General features: G+C 45.9%; 1 protein-coding gene across 4 annotated transcripts in view; it reads right to left on the bottom strand.

Moving 5' to 3' along the window:
* Nucleotides 1-3,037: 3,037 nt before the first annotated feature.
* Nucleotides 3,038-19,603, bottom strand: part of LOC112562326 (mucin-12-like) — a 145,484-nt gene continuing 128,918 nt past the window's right edge. For all 4 annotated transcript variants that reach the window (XM_025235536.1, XM_025235546.1, XM_025235526.1 and 1 more), the window contains 4 exons: nt 18,700-19,392; nt 17,564-17,685; nt 12,462-12,626; nt 3,038-12,034 (listed from right to left, as the gene is read on the bottom strand). In XM_025235536.1, coding sequence (XP_025091321.1) covers nt 11,828-12,034; nt 12,462-12,626; nt 17,564-17,685; nt 18,700-19,392 — 1,187 coding nt within the window. In that variant the 3' untranslated portion in view covers nt 3,038-11,827. The remainder of the gene's footprint in view (nt 12,035-12,461; nt 12,627-17,563; nt 17,686-18,699; nt 19,393-19,603) is intronic.

Here is a 19,603-nt window from a genome sequence, read left to right as displayed (position 1 = left end):
GTGTTGTCAAACGTCCAACTGACAACAGCTGGTCGAGTGTTCACTGTGTCATCGTGACAGTCCAGTCAAACGAGCTTTGGTGTTCAGGTCCAGTGAACATAAGGTAGTGGGGGGTGGGGTAAACCCTCGCTTGTCACTTCAGCATCCAAACATGAAAACCCAACAAAAGTGACTGAGCTCTCGGAGGGAGACTCGTTGTCCTCTACACACGTTTTGATGACGTCACACAGGTCACTACACGGACTGTGCTCCTACTTCCCAAAGAAGTCTCTTGTCCTTTCGAACAAAAGTTTAAAGGGTTATCGACATCCGTTGCGTTGTTGTTATTGTTGTGGTTGTTGGTGATGTGTGTGCGATGATTAGGGTTGGTGATATTTTAAAGGTTAGATGGTGAGTTTTCACCTGATTTTTATTTTTACCTGTTTAAATTTGCCGTTTTCAACAGGAGCAGCTGATTTCCTATCGTAATGTTGTTGTACAGCGGACTGACGGTGTGTTGGGTAAACAAACTGACCTTTCGGGACTGATTACTGCAATTGCATAAATATCCTTCTTTTTGTACCAAAAAAAAAAAAAAAAGAGAAAAAAAATTAAAACAAATGCCGGCCTATGATTTCTTCTTATTATTACAACACATCAAGCCCCGCTGACTGATTAAATTTCTCTGTCAGATCGCTGTTAATTATTGCAAGTACAGTTAATCAAAGTAGAGGAGAGCTGGAGCACAGCCTCGTGTACAGCTCCACTTCTAGCCCATCCCGACACCATCGTGACAGGTGTGAGTGGTTCACTGTGACCTATAACATCACTGTAGTGCCACACACGGGGGCCCAGTGGGTCTCATGTTTCCTGGACCACTCAAGAAAATTGTCATTCTTCAAAACAGGTCCTTGATTAATACGAGTGACCACGAGTTCCTTCTCATCATCATCATCGTGTGGATCATCATGACAGTGAGCTGGTACAAGCAGATCGAGGCGTCCGTTTGGAAAGCAGTGAAGGTACAGCAGTGAGTAGGAGGAGGAGGAGGAGGCCGAGTCACCGGAGGGAGTGCTGGAAGCCCCGTGACACTTGTTGCCACGTTAAGTAGTCTCCGGGTGTGAGTTCTATGCGCGGGTCGGTAGTTCCCCCCAACCCATAAATGTGAACATAAATTTTAGACTGCTAAGAGGTGTAGGGAGTAGTGGGGAGGAGCAGGCAGGGGGAGGGGGAGACTACAGCCACTTTTATGTAGACAGACCGTCCGGCGAGTTGCCGCCCAGCTGTTACCTGAGGCTCCTTCATCTACATAAACGTGCTCTCGGGAATTTATAAACCACCTTTATGTATGGGAAGGAGATACGATCGCTCAAGCCAGCGGCAGGCTGGGATCCGAACCCTGCACATGGCATCACAAGAAGCTTCTAGCCAGGCGAGCTTGGTTCTTGTGTTCTCTCGTATCCCAACCGTCCCCGGGGATTGTGGGGGAAGGGAGGGATGTCTTCATAACAGGAAAGCGTCTTCAAGGAAATAAAAAATAGTAATCAAAGCATGGTTACAATGTGTAGCAAAACTTGTACCCTCAAAAGAACTTGCTTAGCTGGAAATCAGTAATCAACTATTAATAAAGTTGAAAATGATTATGTATTGTAAGAGAAATACCACCCGAACACCTTGGTAGTAATGAAGGCATCAACTGCCTGAATACATCTCCTTACCAACCATCATCTCGTCTTTACCAACTCGGGAGGGTTCGCTTGTTGCTTTGTGTCAACAACAAGCCTTTAATCTGCATGCGATTTGTTCTCTTTAAAAGGTCAAAAAAGAAAAGAAATGTAAAAACTGTTGAAATCCTCGCTATTGGAACTTGAACCTTCAGCTGTGAGGTTTCTCCTTGTGAGATGAGAGGCAGGTCAGTGGGGAAAGTTTGCCCTCCGTTTAAGATTCCCTTTTATCTCGACAAGCTCCAAGATAAACTCAAAAGCTGCCACAGCTCTGGATCACTCAAATGAGGAAAGAAACAAAAATTAACTGAGTGCACCTCATCGATTTTATATCGACCTTTGGTTTTCGATCACGTGAGATTACAACCAACCAACAGCCTTACTTATTTTTTTTTATTTATCCTGAAGAAAAATGCACTAAAGTGTGCTGTGGGTAGGACATTGGTGGCTGTCCTGCGAGGCCAGATGACATACCTTCATATAAAACTCCATTTATCGCCACGTTCGTCACGTGACTCCCTCCCACCAATAGGTGCGACGAGTGTAAAGTTCACGTGACACTGGGGTCGCCACGTTGTCCCTCGTCATACCAATGGCGGTACAGTCGGCCAGGAAAACTCGACAATCAGGAGGCTGGAAATCGTTTACTTCTGCGGTTTATTTTAGTTACCTCCACACCCAGGAGAGTCAGATTACTCATTAGAATAATGATACCCTGCCTACTGTCTTTAGTCTTTCTTTTTATCTTCTCTTAAAGATAATTCTTGAACCCGAGATTATTTCTGAATTTATTTTCACAAGTTTCTTTGCAAGGCACCTTTGTGGGGAATTAAAAAAAATTACATATCAGAGTAAATTTTATAAACTTCTTACTGACATGTTGCAGTGAATGTACCCTGTGGGTAGAGGAAGAAATGCATCAGAAACCATACGAAAGTAAGATTTAGAGAGCCTGAGTTGTATTCGAGGTTTTATCTGGTCATTGCCACGCGCATGCGTGAAAACGACGATGAAATTTTTGTGGCCCGAGACGTTTGCCGGGTTTATTTCCAAGGTTCCGGTGTTCGAATCCTGTCAGAATCTTCACCAGCCACGTCGGTGTCGCAGATCGCTGTATCATCATTTCCTGGCAACGATTGTCATCTCCATCCATCCCCAGTCTCACCTTTATTCTGTCATTTCTTCTCAAGATTTTTACTAGCGAATAAGAAGTCATGCACACTTACACACCAACAATAAACTTGCATGCCGCTCTCTTTTCTCCTCCCTCCTTCTCTTTCTCAGACACATCCCTTCACACGCCGCGCGCGCACACAGACAAACAATAACACTTCACATCTTAAAAATATATTTATTCAGGCATTTGCGTAACAGTGTTATCAAAGGACAGGAGATCCCATCGCATATCGTATATGCGTTTCGTCGCTGCCCAACAGGCAACGGACTTTAAAAAAATCAATTATTAGCCTTGTTATGCTTGCATATAGATATATATATATTTCATATATAGACAGACGACACAAAATAATAAAGTTCTCACAAACTCTGAAATGGACATCATCCAACAGGGAATAATCACAATGCGTAACTGCCAGGTGACAGTGACCACAGACTGCTCACCATCCTCCATAAAGTCACTTCTCCTGCAGGTCCCCGGCAGAAGATGCTAGAATCGTCGTGCAGCAAGCCAACTGCCGCGCGGCATCGAAGCCAGTGTGAGCAAGAGGGAGAAAAAAATGCACTTTCTTGTAACCGGCACAAACTTCCAGCGACTACCCCTCCCCTCCCCACTTCTACCCTCGGGACGACTCGTTTCCCTCCATCCCACCCACCCCGGCCTCTATGGAGTTTCAGTGCCGTGCTCTCCAGGTGTGACCATCAGACCAACACTTTTAAAGTGAATTCATTCTTTTAAAAAACAAATTGTTAACAACGTGAAATCGTCACAGCGGTTGTGGTGAGCGAAGAATTGTATGTACAGCATAAGTAACAGAAATCTTGTTGGGTGGGTGAGGGCGACAGGTGTTGTGTAGCAGGCTTGCACCTTTCTGAGGGAGGACACGTGACACACAGATGAAGGCTGCAGTGAAATCAGTCGTTGCGAAGTTTAAAGACATGAAGGCGAGGGCAAAGCAGCATGAGCTCGAGAACTATCCAAAAACTAAGGTTCTCGACAGTTTCCAGAATATTTCTGTCTACGCCCCAATAGAAAAGTATTACGCACAAACAAACATTCGCTGCTGACAACGACCTTTAACCTTTATTTTTACAGAATGATTAAAAAAATTACACAACAAATTTTTTGTACGATCACTTTTGTCCTAAACAAACCCTTCGTCATCCATGTCTAGCCAATGGAACGACACAACAGTGACTGGAGCTGTCATGTCTGACTTCTGTGCACCGCTGCTGTTTCACCACCTTGCAAGCAGTAACAACCACGAGTCGCAATCAGAGGCCAACCTTCGGTAAGTCTCTGAATCAAACGCAGTTGTAACTGCAATTACAGTTAATATGCACAGATAATGTAACTAGTCATCACATAAATGAACTGTAAAATACACTCCAGGAGGGGAATCGTCAAGAACAGAAACAAAATAATTCCGCTGCTGGAGCTACTTTTTTCTTCAAACAAACATAAAACTGAACACAATATCTGTAATCACAATTTTAAAAGTTCTGTGTACTTAAAAAAAAAAAAAGTCTTCTCTGTACTTTTTACACCTGCAGCTATAGTTATGGATGGGAGGAAGAGCAGCCCCGGGGAAAGCCAGACACCTTGGGTCTGTAGTTACATACCTAGATTCCCCTCCCTTCCCTTGTAAAGATGATGGGAACTGTGCTGATAAAATACTTGTCTGCACAGTAACGGTCATGCCCACAAAGCCAGGTCCTCCCAACAGAAAATAACAGCTGCAAGGTTTACACCTCCATGCACCCGACCCCTGGGAGCCTTATGAAGCTGAGAAAATGTCTACCTGTAAAGCAAACCCTGTGTCGCCATATTTATCAGGGCTCCAATGAGGGATTTTGTTTATATCGGTGTCCTAAGGCAACATCCAATCAGCATCTAGCAGCTGTCTTAGTGCCGTGCGCAAATCAAAAATGGAGTTCGAGCGTATGTGGCTTAGCTTCTAACATCCTTTCCCTATCAGCATCCTCTACAAGCTCACGATTTCATTTTCAGACTCGCTGACATGAATAAAGAGCGATTTGAATCAGAGTTCTGAATCTGACACGAATTAATAATTTTAGATAGCGGGTAGCAGAAACAAAGCAAAGTGGTTTTAGAGAATAAAGAGTTCCACTCACTTAAACCGCAGATATACAATATCTTACTTACATGAACAACATATTCTTAAAATGCACGACAATAAGCTTAATTTAATATTTGTAACTAGTTTAAAACAGTAGTTAGCTTATTTCTTTGTTGTTGCACAACATATTTCGCGTACTTAAATATATTTACATGATATACGGACAGACTCCTCTTAATACTAGCAAAATAGTTTCTCCTCTGTGAGACAGTGGTGGGGGCGTAGAGCCGGTCGCACAAACTATAATAAATGTATTATTTCTTATTTGTTGCTTTATATTTTTTGGCAATCACATCACATGGTGAAATTTAAATTCAATAGACAAAACATCCTACTGCCCATTTTTGTCTGCAAGGGTTTGTGCCTGTCAAAAGAATTATTTATTTTGCGACAGTTTTGTAGATATTTATTATTACAGTACATCTTGCAGCAGTACTAATGTACTAATGTACTAATGTTCACATTTAGAAGCTTTTTCTGCCATCTGCACATGGCTCCTTCATTCTACTCTTCTTTAGCTCGAGACTTTCAAGATTGTAGACATTTATTATCAGGAAAGTGGAAATGTTTCTCCGGTCTTTTGTAAATTTACCGTTGCTACGGTTTATAACACAAAAGTGATTTTTTTCACCCTCTTCCTACGGTCGTGTGTTTCGGTAAAGGCAGTTGACTGTTGTTTTAACCACCGACGAGTATGTACTGCGCACATATAAATAACTGTCGAAATATTCTCATTCATGAAGCACATTTACCCATCCTGTTACTCTACCCCAAATAGGAAAATCGACTAACCGAAGATAACCACCCAAACCTCGCATTCATGGACTAGGGACAGGACTACCCAACACCTCTTCCGATAAGTTTCTTCCACCTGGGGTAGACTGGGTTCAACCGAAGCGAACAAAGTTCTTATAGACTAAACAAGTACACAGAACAGAATTATTGGTACACAACTGCTCAATAAATACCGTTGTCATTAAATTCGTAAGAGTAGCAGACACCATAAAAAAAAAATGAAAGGGAACTTTGTAATGAACACTGTATCCTTTGTCCCCCCCCCACCTTGTTCAGTTGAAGAATGAACATTTTGATCAAATGAAAATATCTACTTTTGTCGTCTAATACTTGCTTGCGGACATCATCAGGTCAAAGTTTGACTGTCCACAGCTTTTTGTTTGCGTTTTTGATTCTTTGATTTTTTTTCTGAAAAAAAAAGTTTCCCATGCCTCACCCTCAAAGACACCCGCAGTTACACCCGTTGTCGCGATTTCCTGCTGGTGGAGTAGATGAGTAGATACCTTCACTCAGTGGCTCATACACCGGGAGTTAGCTTGCTTGCTGGAGTAACTGAACCCACTGGTGTCCTACCCACCAATATGCGCCCTGTTCTTTTCTCATCGGTGCAAGTGAAAAAAATGTTTTAATATCTGTAATAGAAGAACCCACTCTACCAACATGTCCAGTGTCGGCTCTCAACACGATTTTAAACTCTTCACAGATACAACTCACTAATTTTTACGAGCGTGTCAGACATGATTCATCAACTGTACAAGGTTTAGCCCATTTCGTTTTTTTAAAACATCTACAATGAACATGATAACGATATGATAAAAGATATCAAACCAGCAATGCAAAAAGGAGTATCCAAGCACAACAAATCTGATCGTGATTCCAGAGTTCAAGGCCAGTCAGAAGTTAGTCAGGGTCACCACTGAGGCAGCTTGCACGAGCGCCAGCGTGCACTGTTCTAAAAATGTTTATTTATTTATTCACGATTAAAAAAATATTCACTCTCTCACACACGCACGCACACCCTGCGGCGACTCAGTTTTGAACACAATCCTTCGGTGTAACCAGTGAACCTGGCAGAAACAAACAGTCAACATCTCAAAGCCTAAGATGTCAAAGGAGCGACATCAATCCTCTGGAAATACAGCGGCGAGGTTGCTACAGGCAACCACAGTTTGTTGCATCACTAGAGGGGAGTGGGGTGGGGGTGGTGGTGGGAGGGGGACGGGGTTGCTGTCAGTTGCACGTGTTAATTTCACACACGCCGCGCGTGCGGGGGGTAGACCTGACACAGAGGTCAGCAGCAAGCTGAGGGAGGTGTGTGTGTTTCGGGGAGGGGGAGTAGTGCCCTCCTCAGTGACAACCCCGCCACACGCTAAGCGACGTGGCACTTGGCACACCGGGACAATGGCACTGGCTGTCACTTCCACTCCGGCTGACAGTTCAAGCCCGGCTGACAGTTTTACTTCAGCGAGGAGCGAGCGGCCGACCCTCCCTCCCGGCAGTCACTGGCAGAGAAGCTGGTGTCAAGCCAGCCCCTGCCTCCCCTCTACAACAACCACACACACCAACAAGGTGTCATGAAACGGTCTGAGTGTGCACCTTAGCTGCACCCTTAACAGGTCAAGTGGACGCTCGTCTGCCCACCCGTGGCCGAGGTCATGAAGTGACAGTAAATCATCGTCTCGGGTACATCGAGGGCAAACGTCTTGTCGCCGTAGTTATAAAATGGCGCCCGGACTCTGAGGGTGTTGCTGTAGCCTTGGAACTACAGTTGTAATTAAAAGTCAGTAGCAAGGATGCTTTCTGGGGATAGCAACATGAAGCAACATGGCCTGGACATTCTGTGAGGTTTGAAGTTTTGTCCACGGGTAGCGACTTACCCTCGCTTCATGAATACAGGTCCTGACTGAATTAAGACTGAAACAAGGGTTTACAAATATCCGCTGGTAAAGAGAAGAAGCCAGAATAACTTTCTATAAAAGGCAGGGTCCTAACCTTTCACACCCCTCTCTGTCTCACACAAACTCTCCACTTCCAAGTATGAAAAATATCCACCCAAAAGAAAACAAATATCGAAAAGCGCAATAAAATCACCGGGTAACATGTTGTGGTATAAAGAGCAAACATCTGATAATGAGATGAAACAAGCGATTTGGCTTTTTTTCTACTTACAAGTTACATTAAATAACAACGGCGATTGTGTGAACATTAATATTTTCTCTTCCAAGTGGGTGTAAGCTGCACGGAAAGCCTTTTTTCGTTTTTCCTGTGAAAAGTCGGAAAACGTTTTATGCGAAATACACTAACAAAAAAATGTCACGCTCATCTTTCCCTACCCTGGGTGGTTGTCCTGTATCTAGGGAGAGATGGTGATGACTAGTCAGGACCCAGTTGACCAATCAACCAAGGTTCGAGTCCCTACAGAGCCACGATTGTAACTGCTAAATGTTGTTACATATGTTGTGAGCCAGTCTCACCCTCTGAAACATGAGCGGAAGGGGACTCTACGACCACCACCACTTCTCCCTCCTCTCCTTCTCTCACACACACGTTTTTGCTCTCTCGTGCAGGCACGCGCACACACACTCACAGACGTACACACGAACCGAGAGAGAGAGAGGGAAGTGTTTGTTGGAATTCTAAAGCAGTGTCGGTTTCGTAAACAGCTGGAGGTCGCCTTTCAAATCAAGCGCGGCTTGTATCTGGGGGAAGATCATAAAATCAACAAACCAACAGGTCAGGGGTTACCAGTGAAGGTCGAAGGGCGTGAGTAACTAAGGTTCTCGAGGTCTGGGTTAAACATGGGCACTGCACTCTAGTTGCCATGGACACGCGCCGCTCGCCGACTTTTCTCCACATGGTGTAGATGGGGAGGAAACGGGAAAGAGAATACTATTTTTTCTTTGCTGGAGGGTAGACGGGTGGGCAGAGGGGTGGAACAGGATGGGTGTGTGTGCGCGCGCGACCAAAAGTGCGCGTTCACGTTTAAGCGGTTTACCAGCAGACTGTGACTTCTTCAAATGTCGGGAGGAAAGAAAAAAAAAAAAGGTGTGAAAGACTCAGTTTTGTGTCGAAAGAGCTTCACACTTACTACTCAAATCTTCACTGAAGACAAATGAACCTCTCCCTTTGTCAAAGAAAAATAAACCAACACAAAATACACTGACCATTGTTGCAACATTAAAATATGTTAAGGCATAATCTGAATGTTTCCTACTGTTAAAAATTAAAGTCTTCGACAGAAGCAGGCGTCCATAACTGGGTGACATAACAATCTCGAGCTGTTCACTACAAACAAATAAACTTGTCAACATGACGAGCCTGCGTGTTAGTGTAGAGCGTGGTCAACATCTTAACGATTTCTTCAGTGTCCGTTTCAGAGTCGTTAAAGTGAATGACATGGACAATACACAAACACTAACATCCACATTAACGAAAACATTTAAGCGGTTTACCAGCAGACTGTGACTTCTTCAAATGTCGGGAGGAAAGAAAAAAAAAAACACCCCACATTAACGAAAACATTTTTGAGTAATGACCAATCAACCTACCCGACGCCTGCGACATTAGCAGGGTAGTGACCGGTAAGCCCGCCCAACGACAAGGTCAGAGGGCACATCTTCCCGGTAAATAACAGTTTGCGGATAATACCTAAAGTGTCCTACTATCAGTATTCATGACAATTTATAAACATTATTAGTGTGTTTGATGCCCGCAGACTGGATACAAGAGGATGTGTAGACCTGCGTACCAAAAAAAAAAAAAAACAGAAAAAAATAAATCAGCGGCAGACACGACTCGCACATCCTGACACTGTTATTCCTTCCTCCTTCCCTCCTCTCTCTACAACTCGCCCGTCTGCACACACACACATGCACACGAACAGAGAGCCACACCAGGACTTTCGTGACTCCCTCTTCCGGAATATTATGGGAGTTTCCGCCCATTAAGGCTTCCAGCCTATGCTGCCAAAGTGCCGAGAGTTTGCATCAAAAACTGCAGTGCGTCCCCATGCTGCATCAGAAACTATTGCTACCACTCGTCCCAGTGGAGCTGCCATCGTCCCTACACGTGTCCCGGGTGGCAAGCTCTGCCTGCTGACGAAGGGCGAAAAAATAGTCCGCACATTTTTTTGTGTGTCCCTTTTAAGAAAAGGTGCTGGATGAAGGTGAGATGGAGGGTGGGGGAAGTGCTGACACAGGTAACAACCCCGTGAAAAACACCAAATGACATTTTCAAGCAAATAATTATTTTGAAAGACAGGTTTTCCCCCTTTGGGCTTGCACTGTGATGTGAATGTGACGAAAGCATTGTGCATTGTCAGAACCGTCGCGAGCTCCAAACTGTCCTGGGCAGAACTTAGCAGTCGTCGGGGGTCGAAAGGAACACCTAGGGGCGCAGTTACACTTTGTCTGCCAACAACCTGCAAGGCTACCTACCCGCCATGTATTCGGGTGCTTCAACTTGTGAACCTCTCTCCGACTCGGATTCTGCGCCTGGGTCTTGAAAGCAGTGAGCACAGCACAAGTGCCAGACTTTACGGAAGAAAACATTTGTGAGCTGTGGGGGTGGTGGGTGGGGAGAGTGGGAGAGCATTTGCAGGTATTTTACAGAGCCAGAGGTTGGGTGAAGTGGGGAGGACGGGATTATTATTTTTTTTTAACAAATGATACTTAATGAAAGTTTGCATGATAAAGTAATTCATCAACATTTAAGGCGTTGCGCCGTGAAAGCAAAATGGTGGTGATGGTTGCTGAAGTGGAGAGGATGGTTTACAATAATCCTTGTCACTGTACACAGCCTCCTTCGTGCCGATTGCTGCTGAACGCAGTCCAGAATTATTCTGTGCAGCTGTCCACAGCCTGTCATCCGTCCGCACAATGTTTACAGTTTACCAGCTTTCCATGCAGCTGTCCTAGCAGTCTCGCTGCTGTACATCTCCTCGGTAACCGACACAAGAAATCACAAAATTACCTTTTGTGACCTTTGACTTCTTGCTCCCATGTATGAATGCACACTGACACTGCCACCTAGCGTGACAACACACCGCCGTTAGTGACGACGACGACGACAACATCCAAGAGCACTAACCCCGTGATTCTCTTCTCCCATGTCCCCCGTGCCCCCCAAACCCCCGATGCGATTTACTTGCCCCCCACATATCCTGGTGGCGCCACGGTCGTTTCCAAATGTGGCCCAACATGTAAGGTACAGTACAAGGCAACAACACCTTCTCCTTGCCTTCTGCTCCCGAGAGCAACATCAACAACAGCTGCAGAGTATAGCAGTCTTGTTGGGTTTCTCCCTCCCCTCAGACATACACACGTCTCTCGACTAAGCCAGTTCTACCCCTTCCCCCCAATCCTCTTCCAGACCCATCCACATCTCCTCCCCTCCCACCGTTGGTCCACTAACTTCGTCTCCCCCAGCCATTCTCCATCACTCGAGGTGGAATTCATCACGACCAGAATCATTCAACTGTGCCGAAATGCTCAGCTAGGATATTATTTCGTTTCACTGAACAATCAGCAATAAGCACCATGTCGATCGGAAGAAAAGAATTTTTTTCTCCCAGCCAATGCTGTGCATCCGCGCGCGATCCTCCCACTACACGTCACGCGCTCGTGTTCGAAGGTCAATGCCATCACACGAATCCACGGGTCACGAACAGATGGAACACCTCGATGCTGTCCTGGCAGCAGGCAACAGCCTCCCCTCCTCCCGCCTCCAACAAAAACACGAACACACACAAAAAAACTCTCCATTCGTCAATTTAGTTGGCATTCCAACACTTGGCGCCTCGTACAGAGGGAGGGGTTACTCCTCCACTCCTGATATCAATGGTGTAAATCCTCCTCACAGAAAAAGGCGGTGTTCTCCTCCCAGTAGGGAGAGAGGGAGGTGCCAATTGCAGAAATTCCTCGTGACCAGATGATGAACTCTCGTCGAGTCGCCGACAGGAGCTCGTACTGCCGACATGCCCTCGACGCACCGCCGCGGGTTCGTTGTCTCGTTTTAGACGACGTCGGGTTCGAACCGCAGGAGGCCGATGGTGGGGTCGTAGTAACCAGCCAGGTAGTAGATGTTAGGTCCCAGGGGCTGGCCCCGCCGGTTGGCATCGGCCGTGCGTCGCATGTAGTCCTTGAAGGGCAGCACCTGGCATTTGTGCGAGATGGTCTGCACATCATTCTCATCCCCGTGCGGTGACTCGAACAGCGCCCCCTGAAGGACAACAACAACACACACTCAGTTACTTCCCTCCACAACAACACGCTCTCAGTTACATCCCTTGTGCATGGCAGCTGGAGCAGGAAAGAGGGGATAACTAGCAAAATAAACGAGGTTGCACAATAGTTGGAGGCGTATCGTCTGCCTGACAAGTTTTGCTAAATATCCCGGGTGTGTGTTTGTGTGGTTGCGCGCATGCGCGTTACCCTTTTATCTGGGTGCAAGCAAGTAAAACCAACGTGGCTTTCTAAAAAGACGGGGTATCGAATCTGTTTCGTCTAGGAAGGATTACTGAAGGATTCAGACCGGTATTAGGATAACAAAGAAAAAATAACAACTCTGCACATGATCTCTCTCTCTCTCTCTCATATATATTCAGCGACAGAGTTGACCAATCAGAAGACTTGTTTCCTCAACTAACCTTCGGATGCGCCAACTGCTTCCCTCCTTTGGTTTCTTCCGGGTGGTAGAACCATTTAACTCTGACGGTCATCTGCCCACCCCAGCTGGCCCACAGGGACTCTATGCGCCCTACATATGGACAGTTATCACGGCCAGTGGACAGGAACACGGCGGAGTCACCCACCTGCAAAAAACAAAACAAAAATGTCAGTAGGATGCTCTCAATTCTTTTAATTACAGGGTGTTCACACGAAATATTACGGCAATGCGCAAAATCCTTTGACCTGTGAACCCTCTTAAAGATGCTGCAAAAGGTTTTTAAGACCTCTGAGAAAATTAAGTGATAAGCAAAAAAGTCGATGGATGGCCTGATGTTCCGGATATCAAGCCTTACCCGAATACCAGTCCTGCTTACAAGAACCAAAACCAAAACCAAACAAAAACAAAACCACAAGCATTTTAGATGCCTTGCTGTAAATATGGAGAGAAAAAAAACCTTGGGCCACACCAAATGCCGAGGGTCATGTCACATAGTCCCGCAATTCAGCGACTTTTACATCTGAGCTCAACTGTAATCTGCGACTTAACAGGTGAGCTTGAGCTGGCTGTTCGTAAACGGAGAAGATAATTATTCTTTCTTCCCCGTTTGCACAAAGAGTTCGCCGACGACGTGGCAGAGGACCATCCACCTCACTAGCATGTCAACATCTACTCCCCACTTCCCCGGGTACCTACATATTACACTTTCCCCCTCCATCACTCTTCTTGTACGTTGCATGCTCCCCACAACCAGAAAGAAGGTCCACCCGTGGGTCTTGAACAGGGGTGGGCAATTAATTTTCCCAAGGGGCCGCATGAGAAATTGGGATGGTTTTAGAGGGCCGGACTAATATAGTTAACTCAGTTTTACCCAATACTGTATATTTAGTATATATATTGGCGGGCGGACCAGCGGGCGGGCCGGTCAGAGACAGGAGGCGGGCCGGATCCGGCCCGCGGGTCGGCCTTTGCCCAGGTCTGGTCTTGAAGGAAAGAGCAACGCAGAAAAGAAAGAAAAGGCGAGAGGGAGAGAAAAAAAAAAAGAGTAACTAGCCTCGCGGCATTTACAACAATGTGGCTCACTTCTGTCCACGCGTTGGTTTTCTTGCCCTTGTTCAAACTGAGATAAATTTTTATATAAAAATGGATCTGTGCGTGTGTACAGACGATACCGGAAATCACAATTTAAGCATTATTCAATGTTTCCTTTGGTATTTACTTGTGCACGACTGGGTTTAAAATAAATGGAATGCCCTAATACGAAATAACAAAACATTAAAAAAAATATTCTGAGTATTTAAAAAAAAAAAAAAAACTTGATGGGAGAAAGAAAGGAAAGAAGAAACAGACGCTAATGGACCAGTCTATGGCAAATCCGGTGTGTCCAAAACAACAATACCCCTGATTCTACCCACTCAGTGGCTGGCAAGGCGATCAATCAACTTGATTATGCGACAGTGCCACCGTCTTTGAATGAGAACGCCCACGGTAACAAAAGAAATATGAGGCTACACAGCGGGCACTCATTTCACCTTCCATTTTTTTTTTCTTTTTAACATTCTGTTCGCCACTTTTATCTCTCGCCTGCCTTCCCTGCACGCGCATATACATAGATAACACTACAGACATGCATAGATGCACGCAGGCATCCACGCGCACGAGCACCAATTCTTTCTTAATTATTTTGCAGGCTGTCCCCCTCACCCCACACCCCTCTCCCCACCCCTCTCTGCATGACAATTACACTGAGGGAGGGAGGGGGAGCTGCCCAGCAGGCTCGGCTAACTTAATCCTGACAGCCATACACAAACGTCAAACGCTTGTCAGTCACAGATGGGGCTCCCTCCAACAATTTCATGAATATCTAATAACTCCCTTCCACACGCAATCGCACCCACTTCTCTCCCTTTCCAAGAGGTTCCCTCCCCTGCCAGTCCTCGCGCCAAGAAGCAATAATGACTTGTCGTCTCCGTAGGGCAGAAAGGGTTACAAGGGTGAGGCAGGGGTGGGTGATGGTAGTGGGAGGGGGAGGAGGAGGGAAGAAGAGTTGGGCGAATAATAAAAGTAAGGTTGGGTATGACTGCCATGTCAATGTGTTCTAACACAGACTTGCGGGACAGGGTATAGGATGGATACCTGTAGGGTACTTCCCAACGGTGGTGAGACTTGCGCATGTAGTGTGCGACATGTAGGTACCTACACCCCGTTGTTGGACCACAGACATGGTGAAGTTCATGGACAAAGTTATTCCTCTCGCCCCCATCTCTCATTTTCTTCAGAATCTACCTTTGCATTCACAAAAAAAAAAAGTAAAATAAAATAAAATTTACAATTTAAAACAAATGTGTCTGCTCTGACCTCAGTGTTCGTTGGTTTCCTCCCGACAGTCCCGGGTAGTACTCGTACCCCGCAGGTTAATTGTATCTGAGAAACAGACCTCGCCACGAACATCATAATGACTGGCTGTCACTTTCTGCATATCCGACAAGGTTTCGAACCCCTCTTTCCCCCCAAAAAAACAGGAGTGAGGGGGGATTGCATTTTAGCTGGCAGCTGTTGGAGGGAACATGACGGGGACAGATGCCCCTTCCTTCAGGGGTCACTTCCTCCAGGGGTCGCCATCCGAGCAAAGATCAGCAGGGCGAATAATGGGGCTCCGGAGATGGTTGCAGCTTCGTCACTTTTCGCTGCCTGTCTCCACACCCTAACTACCTTCATTAATAATCCACGGCCTTCATTAGCGCCAGCCTGTCGCTTATTAAATTACGTCGCTTGTGCAGCTCGCGCGCTCGCGCTGTCTTCGTTAGGAGGGGCAGCCGGGGACGAGGGAGGGCTATGATGAAGGGGTTTCGGCTTTGTTGGGATTTCGATAAAGCTGTACTGTACAAATGGATTTCAAACAAACAAATAAACAAACAAAGTCTATCTTGTGCTGGTAGATGTGCGTCACGGTTCGGGTCTGCTGCCTGACACGTGCTTGTTACGTCACCTGCTAGCTTGTGGATTGTTTTTCTTGTGTCTGCGCCATGTTGCTTCTTTTGTTTTTTGACCACTTTCTTGTCTAACGGCTTTACTGCCACATCTGCACCATCTTACCGCTGCTTCATTTTTGTATCTATCTGCCACCAGGATTTTGTACTCTATCATCTCTGTTCTGTAAGTGTTCTGCAATTTTCTGTTCATGCAACTGCTGCGTCACGTGTCTTCGTGTCAGGCCGGAATTAGCCGCCGCGTGTTCTTCACGTCTCTGTCGCCATTGGCTCATGCGTTACCACGTGGAGTCGACCTCGTGCGCGCCGTTAATGCTCCGATTTTCTGTTGGTTCCACAAACTACCTCATCCTCACCTTTTCCTCCACATGTCTGCTGGTCTTCTATCATGCTAAGCAAACCCGCCGTGTTTTGTGTGCAGTTTCTCTGTCTTGAGTTCGTGTATGTTAATGTGTCTGCCTGTTTGATTGCTGACATGCTTTGTCCTGTGTATGTATACATTTGGTATTTTTTTTTTTAATATTTGCCTTTTTTGTAAAGTGCATTGAGTATTTTTTAAAGTAGGAAATACGCTAGTTAAATTCCTATTATTATAATAATCATGATTAATTAACTTGTTCGAAAAAGCAAAAGCAACAATTGTGAATATGAAAGAGTTTGCGTTCAAGATAATAACGTTCAGCTTCTAGCTTCGCTCATTCACCCTTTAATCCTCTGAGACATCTCCCCTCCTCAGTCAAATAAAGGCCTCTAGTCATTGCTCTTCTCGTGTCGGACGAGGACAAGAGATGGAATCATTTTGATCTCGGCGGTTCTGACCTTTCACCTACCAAGATGTCGTGTTCAGAACGTATAACGTCCCGTGAGGTATTCAAGAGACAGACAGCCGATGTCGGGGACGGAAAGTTCAAGACAAGAGGTCGGGCCAGCAAGAGAGTAAGAGTAAAGACGGCCGTGATTAGAGAACACACGATGTTTCCACTACCCTTACCCACCGCATCACAGTCGATGTAGATGTCAAAGCGGGTGCCTTCTCCATCCCTCCCAACCCCTATCGCATCCACAGCCACACACCTACCCGAACGAATTATAGTGCACAAAGTCGAAACAGACGCTGACTACGGCACCTGCAGAGTCACAAAGGGAGGAGTAAACTGACTGAGAGAATGGGGGAGAAGTAGTCAACCGAAGGGCAAAAGAAGAAAAAAATTAAAACAAGGAAAAAAACAACAAATACAGGTAAATGTGTCTAGTGTGAGTTTTCGGGAAGAAAACACAGAACAGATGTTTAGGAAAGAACGTGTTGACGATTCAATGGAACCGAAAGACGATGGAGAGGTCGGTGGGAGGGAGGAGAAGACGAGTGTGATGAGAAGTGATTCAGATGTTGGGCAGGCTTCATTAGACAGCCAGGCCAGGCTTCACGGCCCCGCGGCCACAGACGCCATACTGACAGCCAGGAGAGTCCCGCAAGAACACGCGAGACACCGCGAGGCTGATTGGGCCAATGGGGCTTCTCAGTTCCGCAGTGCTGGCTTCGTGGGTTACTTATTCATGTAGACAGGGCCTGCTACCATTGCACGAGGTCATTGCCAATTTCTCCTTATGGAAGCAACGGCTTCAAGACAAATGTCAATCTTTATCTTCATGCACACAAACGGTTTTATTTAGGTTACACCTGTCAAAGTTCCCAGATATTTCTTTTTGCGGAGGTACAAGTGCTTACAGGTGTAACTATGTAGGTAAACACCGAATAAGAAACTGTCTAAATAAAAGATTTTGAACGAAGTACCAGACTTGATCATTGCATGGTGCGTATCCAATGACAGGCAACGATTCATTTAAATCTGGCGGATCACAATATTTAATTTTCAACAAACTAAAAAAAAAAAAAAAACCCAGAAACGAAGACCGCAACGAATATATACCTTTCTTCTGGTATGTATGAAAAAAATGTAACCACCATCATCATCCGAAAAAAAAAAGACCTTGGTCATCTCACAGACTGGACGAGAGGAAGCAAGCAAGTAAGCAATCATCAAGGAAGATTTGTTAAATGTACCAAGTCTCTCGACAGCTGAACACTACTCACCATGATGTGGTCGGATCCACGCACGATGGAGCGGTAAAATTCCTTCCGAGCTTTGCCTTTCATGCCGGGCCGCTTGGTGCTGCGGCCAGCCCATCTCCATAGCAACCGCGGCGCCATGTACGCTGCACGTGCAGAGGAAAGTAGCTTTAGTTTGCATGGGTGGAGGTTATGGGGTGCGCTATGGTCTTCCCGCACTGATTAACCTAGCTTCCAGATTATTAACTAAACATGACAACCCGAGCTTCTTTGGTTCGTCCAGACACGCGGAACACACGATGGCGACAATAACAACAACTGTAGTAACACCAGCAGCAAGAACTATAATAACACCAGCAGCGAGCTAAACCTTCGCTAAGAATATGACACGTGGGTGTGGCACGTGTCCCCCACAGACTGTTACCTGAGTTATGCTGCGCTATTCGCCGGAATAATGAGATAATCCTAGGCTGAGCTCAACTGGTGGACCGGAGTAACACGATAATCCTACGCGGAGATATTGAATAGAGAAGAATTACCGGGTGACAAGGCTTGCATGGAGACAGAAAAGAGCGCCTGTTGTATAACCCTCGTTATTTAGAAAAGAAGAAATATTATTTTCACAATTCTCGAATTTTGTTTCGTACTTAAAGTAATAAGAGATTTTACACTTGGTTTAATGGCACAGTGACGAACCAAACCAAACAAATATTACATTTTGAGGACACCTGATGTTTCAAGCAAGCCTCTGTTCCACTATTTCTCCCAAACGTATAATAATTAAAAAAAAACCCAAAAACTGTGTTTAACTAAAAAAAAAATTGCACCTCGCAATCAAAAAGATAAAACAACATAAAAGTGTTGTTACAAACTAATTTTATGACCTACACAGAAAAAGCTGTTACTAATCTTACTAACAGAAAAGACTGAGAGGGGAAAAGAACCGGGGAAGAGAACGAGAGATTGGTGCGGTGGACAGAAAAATCAGAAATAAGATAGAATGACGGAGGAGAGAATAAAGCTAATATGCCTTAATCTCAGAAGCAACAAATAATGAAAAGTAAGAAAGTAATACGAAAACACTATTGTAAGAAAGAACAAATACAGTAAACAATCAACAGCTACACTACCACATTGCCAATACACTCCTAGCTCCTTACTCGCTTTCTTCTTCTTGCGACGACTGCTGCCGCCGCCGTGCGACGTTCCGCGGGTGGACTTGCTTCTAAGGGTGGATAACTTCTTGTCATTTTTCTTTTCGCTCTTCTTGGCCAGCGGTTCGTCCTCGCTTTCGTCTGATTCCTCGTCCTCCTGGCTGTCTTCTTCCTCGTCGCCGCTCTCGTTATCGGCAGAGGAATCTTCCTCGTCGTCCTCTTCTTCCTCCTCCTCCTCCTCTTCGTCGCCTTCATCATCACCGTCGTCCTCATCGTCGTCCGAGGCCGCCTCCTTGCTGTCAGGCTCGTTCTTGCTCACGCACGCCCTCTTGGGGTTAAAGGACGCAGGGCGCAGGAGCGGAGCTGAGGATCGGTTGCTGACCTTCTTGCTTTTCTTCCGGTCATCCCTCTGACCCTGACCGCTGACTGTAGAGGAGGAGGAGGCGATGGCGGAAGAAGATGTTTTGCTTCTGCTGACTGTCTTCCCGCTACGGTCCTTGACCGGTGCACTGCTGTTGCTGTTGTTCCTGCTGTCGGTGTCGGAGTTGTCAGCCACGTTGCGGCGCCGCGCGGTTGCGCCACTGTCGCTCGTGCCGGACGCGGCGGCGGCGATGTTCTCCGACGAGCGGCTGAAGTCGTCATCGGAGGTCGTGCGTCGACGTCGCTTGGTGAAGTACAGCAACGGGTTGGGCTCCTGAGCTGTTGAGGAGGGCAGATGGCGTCAGAAACAAAGCCGTCACGTGCGGGGCAAAGGTGAAAGGTGTATGTGAATACGTCATCACTCTCATTGTGATAGTTGTACAGGCTTCAAAGAGGCTCGTTGTATGATGTGTATCACGTGCAGTAATTGTCTGGTAGCCTTCTCTATTGTACAACTAACTGTTTATTATAATTATATTTGGTGTTGTTG

The sequence above is a fragment of the Pomacea canaliculata genome, linkage group LG1 (genome assembly GCF_003073045.1).
Source record: "Pomacea canaliculata isolate SZHN2017 linkage group LG1, ASM307304v1, whole genome shotgun sequence".
Taxonomy (NCBI): domain Eukaryota; kingdom Metazoa; phylum Mollusca; class Gastropoda; order Architaenioglossa; family Ampullariidae; genus Pomacea; species Pomacea canaliculata.
Note: the sequence above shows the minus strand (reverse complement) of the source record. Positions and strands in the feature narration are given on the sequence as shown.